Below are 8679 nucleotides of genomic sequence, written 5' to 3'. Positions count from 1 at the left end.
ATCATCTCTCTTGTTCCAAAAAATAAGTATTGAATAGTTGGATCCTTGTCTTAGGCTGCAACCAAAATCATTGGATCAATCCAGCTTCAAACCACCTTGACTTTGGGTTGATAGGTTCTAAGGTTTAGTAGTGGTTTTCTATACATTGATGTTCTCTTGAGTTCCATGTTGTCTTATTGTACTTAATGCCCATATTTCTTCTTTTGTACAAGGGTTAGTTCTCTTTCACCCTACTTACCTCAATGAAAAATAAACTAACCACTTTTTTTTTAAATAAACTTAAAAAATAAAAAATAAAAAATAATTCCCTTTCAAACCATTTAAAATTACCCAATCTAATAGAACTCATATAAATGTATAAGAAATTTATTTATCAAACGAAAAAATATAATATTTAAGGTTTGATTTTGTTTGGACTTAAGGTTGTGGTTTTTTCCACCCAAAATTTTTATTAGATATGTATAATATATTTTTTACAGAAATTAATATAAGACACTTAATCATTAAAAAAATTAAATAATATTTTAATCAACTCAATTTTCACAATGTATAGTTAAATTTATAATTATCATCAATAGATAGACATATAACCAAAATATAATCAAGCGAACATGATTTAAAATGCTATATAGATAGTTTACAATTGAACTACATAAGAGGTAGGAAGTGTGAAGGCACTCTTACATAATAAACTTTTGAAAGTACAACCTATATTAAAAAGTGGTGTGCTAGTATTGTTTTAATGGAAATGTGGACAACCTTCCACTTGGACATTAGGGAAAGTCGGACATGTAGCAATAGCACAATGATCATCAACTTGTCCACCCCACCATCCCACACTTTCTAAATTTTGTGTTGATTGCAATGCAAAATAACAAACAAAGGCCATAAATGCCACTCCTGCATCCAATGCCCCTGATGTGATGTAATTATACTTAGTCCACCATTGTTTATACCTTCTAAAAATTATGAAGTTAAACAAAAACCCCACTATGATCCAAGAAATATTGTTTAGTGATCCTCCAAGTGGGATGGCACCTGAACCACCAAGAATGATAGGAATGTTTATGTATGGAATCCATTTTTTTTCAGGATACAACTTTGAGAAAATCCAAACAGGTACAGGTGCAAGTATACCCGCTAAGAAGAACCAATTTTGTTTTTCATATAAACCAAGGTTGCCAAACATCCTTTGTGGACCAACTACTCCCCATATAATTGATGCATTATAGAAAACATTATCACCGGGACATGTCCATGGACTACCTGAAGGCAATAAATCTGGATGACAAATGTCTTTTATTGAGTATAGTAACCACCAAGCCGTTCCAACATATACAGAGGTTGCAACTAAAGTACCCACCACCTGTAATGCCAATTAAATATTTAATAATTTAAATGTATAAAATCATTATAGCATCCCCATTGTTTGAATACATAACTCTATAGGTGTGAAACTCATACACAAGTATATATTAATATAGGCTATATCTTTAAATATTTATTTTGCTTAAAGTATACATTCAAGAGAAATATATTGGACAAAATGTGAAAATTAAAAGCATTACTTATAAAATAAAAATAATTAATTTTATAATATTAAAAAAAACATGTAATGTAGAAAAAAAAAATTATCTTTAATGTATTTAATAAAAATATTTTAAAAATTAGTTTTATATTAATATATTGTAATAAAATAGAAAAACTACAAACTTAATGAATCTAATTAAAAAGAATTGGAATATTATTTTTTATATTGATTAATACATTATTAACAAATTTAATACTTCTATGTAAAGAACCTTTAAAAGTTACTATATAATTAATTTTTCATTTTATCCACAAATCGTCATTAAATAAAAATATATATCACCATGTTCTATTAGTTTCTTTTTATAGAAATTATAGAAATGAAAAGGAATAGAATACCAACCTGAACTATAAACATAGAGCGTGGTGGAATTTTCATGTAATGTCCCACCTTAAAGTCCTGAACAAATGCAAGAGCCTGGCCCATACTATTGTACCCATATGTCTTGAATGCCACATTGGCCACTGGTCTTCCTGGGTATATATATCCAATGATGTACTCCGTTATCACATTCAATCCAGGTTGCTGTGTGCATCAATCAGACCAAAAATTAACAATTTTTGAACTAGGAATAATTAGACATTCAAACATGAAATCTTGCATTGGATCTTTGCATGGAATATGAAACTAAAATAAGATTTCATATTTATACCAAATTTGTAGTAGCTTGAATGACACCAATAGGCAGGGTGAATACAAAAGCAATCCCTAAAGCAAGAAACAATCCCCAATATCTTAGCTGCAGATCATCATTGTAACCCTCACAAGCTCCTAGTGCCAATGCCAAGGTCACTGCTAACAAGATGAGAAACCAGTACTGTGGAACAGACGTGTAATTAGTCTTCATCAACCTCGTATGCACATCGATTCGTTGATCTGTCATTGCTGCTTTAGCCTGCTTCCAAATGCTCCTGCACAGAGATTTTTTTCATATAAACCTTATTTCTCAGCGTTTGGAGTGGAATATGAACAAGTTTAAACAACATATTTTAAGTCGTTTGGAGTATGAACAAGTTTAAACAACATATTTTAAGTTTTGATCTATTTAGGTGGTTTATTGAAAATCACATTAACATTTTAAGATGGGATTATCGATTATGAACCATCTAACCAAGTCAAAGTATTTCGTTTCAACTAAATTTTCACAGAAACTGAAGTTAAAGACTTCAGATTTTCACAGTCCATAATAGTTAGTCCATGTCATTTCTGATTTCTAACTGTAAAAGATTTGTTTTGCATCAATGTTTTGGATCACATTCAGTGATGCCTGATTTATGATCAAGCTCTCTATTATTCTAATAATAAATTACAGAGTGTGATTCGAAACATTGATGCAAAACAAATCTCTTACACTTGAAGTCAAAAATGATAGATCAAAGAGTGTGATCTGAAATATTGATGGAAAACAAATCTTTTACAATTGATGTCAGAAATGATAGATCAAAGACTGTGATCCAAAATATTAATGCAAAACAAATTTTTCACAGTTAAAATCAGAAATGATAAACCAGATAATATTATCCAAAATTTTGATGTAAAACAAATCTTTTACAACTGAAATCAGAAATAATAGATTAGAAAGTGTGATCTGATATATATAAACTTCATGAAATATGATTCAGAACATTAATATAAAACAAATCCAAAAATGATATGAAGTACAAAAAGCTAAAATTATCTGCTTACTTTCCATAAAAGAGGCAGACATGGGAGACAGTAGCAGCAAGAGTTGCAAAGCTTAAACCATATAGGATAGCAAAGAATCCGCTCATGTTGAGATCGCTGTAGTGATCGTAAGCATACTTGTCGAATGTCAAATCACTCTTCAACACTCTGGTGGTGTTATATCGCTGGCCGTCGTCTGTGAAAAGGTGGGAAGAAATAAATGGGAATTTTTGGGCGTTATAAACATTTGTCCAGTATGTGACTGGGAGGAGGACGTAGACTATGAGGATGAAACCAACCAAAAAGTTGGCTATGGCGAACCATGGTGTAGCCAGTGGACTGCCTAAAAATCCTGCAACTGTTGCCCAATCAAGGGCGAAGGATCCGATCCCCAGGCCATATAATCCTGAACCAATTTGTTGTGCTGTCACTGAGTCTTTCCATATCCAACAGGCTATGGACATGGAAGATATGGAAGGGAAAAAGAAAGTGGGTACTATGTAATATGCAAAACTGCATGTTAACACTATGGTGAAGAACTGCATTCTTGTCATCCCTCCTTTTGGCCTCTTTTCTTCTTCATGAAATGCCCTGCACCACCATTGCCAATACAAAGGAATATGAATTGGTATTGATAGAAAAATAGAAAAATATATATAGTTGATTTCAGAAATATATTTTTTTAATAGAGTCAAAACATATTCAAGAAAATGGGTGGTCGAAATAGGCAAACCCTTAAGAGTGTCTCAATATATAAACGCAAAAGATACAAAGTCACTAAGTGGTAAGAGTTGAATAGAGAAAGAAAATCGACTCTGGTCATTGAATTTACCCATATTCTCTGCAAAAGAGTCCCAACCTGCATCCTTATCTTTATCCTATTAAATGATTTAATATGACTACTATTTGATATCTCACGGGCACACAAAAATAATAAATTATTACTATGTAATATTTAAAATTTGACAAGATATTTCAACCTACCTGAAAATTGAAACTTGGATAAGAGTTGCAGGCCACCACATGTAAGGAGACTCGACCAGTAATTTTCTGAATACCCCGGCCCATCCAAATCCCAGCATCTGGTCATGACCAAATAGAAATTATCTCCCTAAACATTATAATCTAAAATAATTTGAATTCAACCCACATTCTAATTCATCATATAGACTTTATACCTGTGTAGTTAGTGCCAATAGCCATGCTGCTACAGGATTCATGTTCCTATTATAGAAGGCCTTAATTATGGTGAGAATATTGACTGCATAAACTCCACTGGTTCCCACGCTTGCAAATATGGTAATAAGAACATGCTCTTTAATATTGAAGGGCCCTGGATTGAGCGAAAAATGCCATTTTGTTCCAGGAAAACGAATTATTTTCGTGGGCAATGTGGCCGCCATGAAACGACCCACGGGTAGAACTACAATCTGAGCAGACACGGATGTAAGGTTGATGGGATGCGCTCTGTAGGTAACAAATTGATTCAACATTGAGAGTAACCCACAAGCTAAAATTCCCAGCACCCACACTCGAAAAGTTAACACAGGGAGATCTGGATCATCAGTTGTGGGCACTGTCAAAGCCACTTCTTCTATTGGAGACTGGTCATCCACTTGCTTATATTCATTGTATTTTGAGCTCGAATTGTCGTAGATTTCTTCATTGCCTGCAATAAAATCATATCTTCAAATTCTTCTATGGAAGAATATTTTAAGAACCATGATTCAAATATATATTTGATAAGTGAGTTGCAGTCTACTGCAAAGGGGTTTTTTAGTCTGGTCTGAATCAGATGAAACTTAAAAAAGACCTCATTCTTGGTATAAATGTGAATAGTCCAAATCTGTGGGTACACAAGGTATATGATATGAATGTCAGGGGAAAGTCATAGACCTGTGAGTATAGTAGCCCACCAAAGTACAAAGTCCGTGAGTACACAATATATGACATGAATGCCAGTGCAAAAGTTTAAACATATGATCTGAAGAAACAAATGAGGGATCTTATTTCTGACATGAACAAGAATAATTCAGAGCCACTAACATAGTAACTCAAGGGAGGCACAAAGTCTGCATGAACTCGGCATAAAATTTTAAAGGTGTGAGCACATTGAATTAGTAAGGACACAAAACGTTCTATTATTATAGTCTAATGGAAATTTAAATCTTGATGACAACAATAACAATAACTTTACTTAACCATCACACTATAAGATGAACACAGGATGATTCAAATCTATGAACTATCTTAAAATGGTAGAACAAATATTGTGAAGTTTATTGCAGACGAGCCTAAAAAACTAAAAGGGTGAATAAAGAAAAGAAACCTGTATTCGTTAGTTCCAGACCAGTAGCCATTGCACCGGCCATAGAACAAATATTGTGAAGTTTATTGCAGACGAGCCTAAAAAACTAAAAGGGTGAATAAAGAAAAGAAACCTGTATTCGTTAGTTCCAGACCAGTAGCCATTGCACCGGCCAAACACTTCACCAGATCTTTTCAATGTTGTCACATAGATTATCTCTACAAAAGTACTACTTTCTGAAGAATTTCATTCATGTATATTCATGTTGATCACTCGCCCAAAGTACTTAAAGAGTTAAGATGATAGATCAATACGGTAAAATTCAGAGAAATTCAATGGAATCTCTTAGAAGAACTCGACGAAACCTGTCTGATAAAGAACCAGATCCAATTGAATGATTATCTTTCCCAATCGTTATGATTCGTAGAACAACCTAGGAACTTCCGACAAGATATAACTTGGGTTTTGATGGAGAAATACATTTGTGACAAGAACTCATATAACGTTTAGCATCTCCAAAAGTATTGAAATGTCGAAATCTCAGCTGGTGATTTATTGGTTGGGGACATAGTTCTATCCGCCTGATTGATACAACTAGTTTATATAATGGTCGGATATTCGGTGGTGTGGTTTTGAATAAGGGGGTAAAAATTAAGTTTTGATGGGAGTTTAAAATCCATTTACAGTAAAGCATCTATTGAACAGTACCTTGACAATCATATAATACAAAGCCAATCATTATCCAATTCTTTTATATGTTATTTCTGGAAAACGACAATTGAATTTGGAAATTTGTATCTTTAATTCTGGACTGAGATTCCAAACAAATTTAAAAAGGCTTCTCCTCTTTCATCACATCCTTTATAATAACCAAAATAATATGCTACATTTTGAATTCAGCTGGGATCTACCCCACGCAGCTATCTTTGGCCTACCTCCGACTATAAGCATACAAAACTTATTATATGCATAGTGTTGTCATGTTTAAATAATTGTCATTCGTCTGAAAAGCAGTGAAGTGCATCTTGGGTAGTAACATATTCACTATTTTGTTTTATTTCGATAATGCAGGCCTTGAACGACTCAGCTTTCAGTGTTTAACATATTCGTTATTTTTTTCATAAAGATAGGTGAAGCCATGGCGGTGGAACACTTCTTGATTTTGCATTAAGTTTGTATGCGTGATGGGAAATTGTTAGCGTTGGAACACTCAAACGATTGTTTTAAAAAAGAATGGATTATTGATTTGTTGATGGGGTTGTTTAATCATTTATCTCCTCGTCTATTTGGAGCTCATTCTTCGACTATATATATATATATATATATATTTTTTGATAAAAGTGGATGAACCACTGAAATTATATTAAATCTTTATATTTTTTACATGGTGTCTAGTTCAATGAGCACTTAAGGGAAAGAACCAGTAAAAAAACCCTTCAGTATTGCTCAAGAGAACAAAAACCTATCTACCCATTACAAAAGCCCATAGGCAACCCAAATAAAAAACCCCAATTAAAAAAGTGTATTTTAGATATATATTTTATAGTATTATTATTATATAATAATAAGGTGATTGAAAATATCTATTTAAAAGTATAAGAAGAGTTTTTCGTTTAATTTTAATTAAAATATAGTAAATAATTTTGAGAGTGATGAAGCAATAATACATTTATATTATTTTAGAGATGAAAAGTGCATTATTAATATTTTTTTAATTTTGTTTTCAAACTGTATTGATTTTTTGTTTTATATGTAATAATTTAATATTCAAATGGCATACTTTTTTATAAGATTTGAAATGCAACTTCTACCTAATTAGAACTGAAGTCCTTATTCTTTAGTAGTCTTGATCAAATCCCCGAATATTTTGTTTACAATCATATTTCAATAATATAGGTATATCCTTAAGCTTGGTTTAGGACTATGTTATAGCTTGACAGATATTCTAGGGTTTTAGGCCTCATTTGTGTTTGCAAGGCTTAAAATCTCTTAAACCCTAAACCCTTTGTTCTTTATTGGCTCTGTGTTATGTTTTCAAGTTGATCAACTATGTCAGGTTATCGGTTACCTAAGTTACAACTTGAGCCTTTTATGTTGTCTTTGTGATTGACCCCTTTGGCCTAGGGAATGCCCATTACCCAGTTATCTAATGTTTCCTAAGTCCCATGTCTTTCATTTTTTCGCCAATGTGCCCATGTCCCCCCTTTGGCCCCTTGTTCCTAGTGAACAATATCTCTTCACATGTGTTATATTACTTTTAAGTTGTTTGGCCATGTGTCAAACAAGTGGGTCCCTTTTGTCCTAGTCAACATTTTTGTTGAAGGCGATGTATTTGATGTCCGTTGTTTTAAGTTCCTTGTGTTAGTGCACAAAGATGGGGGACCAAAAAGGGGTCTTAGGTTACCACTTTTTTTTTAAAACTAGCAAAGTTTGAACTTTGATGAGAAATTGAAGATAGCTACACTCAAACTTTGAAGATGCAACAAGAGCAAGAATTGTAGTGCTTTGAATCTACTTTTGAAACTACTAATTTGTTTCTAATATGTGGAGATTAAGGGTTTCAAATAGGGGTACCACATTTATTGGCCCTATTTTTATTAGAAAAACATAACTTAGCATCAAATGTTGTGCCCCTAATTTAGTGTTGACTTGTTTTATAGAATTTTAAAAATTGCTCCAGTGAGAAACTAGCTAATGTTGGCATTATACACTCAGATGAGAATAGTTGATGTTGTCATTGATGGCAACCAACTGGTAATATGGTTCACAGGTTAAACTGGCAACAGACATCATCTATCGGCACCAACATGCACTACAAGTTATTCACACCAACACTCTAAGCCGACATGGAAATAATATTGTTTTGTATTGTAATTATATTGTATAGCCGACATGATGTATTGTAAAGACTCATATACGTATGAGATCTTGTAGGTCATTTTGTAAGTAAGGATATGTGTATAGGTAATGAATGTAAGTGGTATATGAGAACGAATAATTGTATATGTATTATGATGTAATTATTTTATGAGCGAATAAGAGCAGAACAGAGCGAAACAAGGTTTATGGAAGAGGTATCCGACAAAGCTTAAACCGGTACTGAGTCTAGCATTGC

At 32.8% G+C, this 8679-nt stretch overlaps 1 protein-coding gene across 1 annotated transcript; it reads right to left on the bottom strand.

Annotated features, from left to right (window-relative positions):
- Positions 1-739: 739 nt before the first annotated feature.
- Positions 740-5923, bottom strand: LOC131070360 (oligopeptide transporter 5). The gene is made up of 7 exons (XM_058005863.2): positions 5698-5923; positions 4435-4925; positions 4241-4338; positions 3278-3847; positions 2244-2502; positions 1934-2116; positions 740-1366 (listed from the first exon to the last, which is right to left on the bottom strand). Exons 1-7 carry the CDS (start codon positions 5726-5728, stop codon positions 740-742), a joined length of 2259 nt encoding a protein of 752 aa, XP_057861846.2. The 5' UTR covers positions 5729-5923.
- Between the last annotated feature and the right edge of the window lie 2756 nt (positions 5924-8679).

This window comes from Cryptomeria japonica, chromosome 3 (assembly GCF_030272615.1).
Source record: "Cryptomeria japonica chromosome 3, Sugi_1.0, whole genome shotgun sequence".
NCBI classification, from domain to species: domain Eukaryota; kingdom Viridiplantae; phylum Streptophyta; class Pinopsida; order Cupressales; family Cupressaceae; genus Cryptomeria; species Cryptomeria japonica.
Note: the sequence above shows the minus strand (reverse complement) of the source record. Positions and strands in the feature narration are given on the sequence as shown.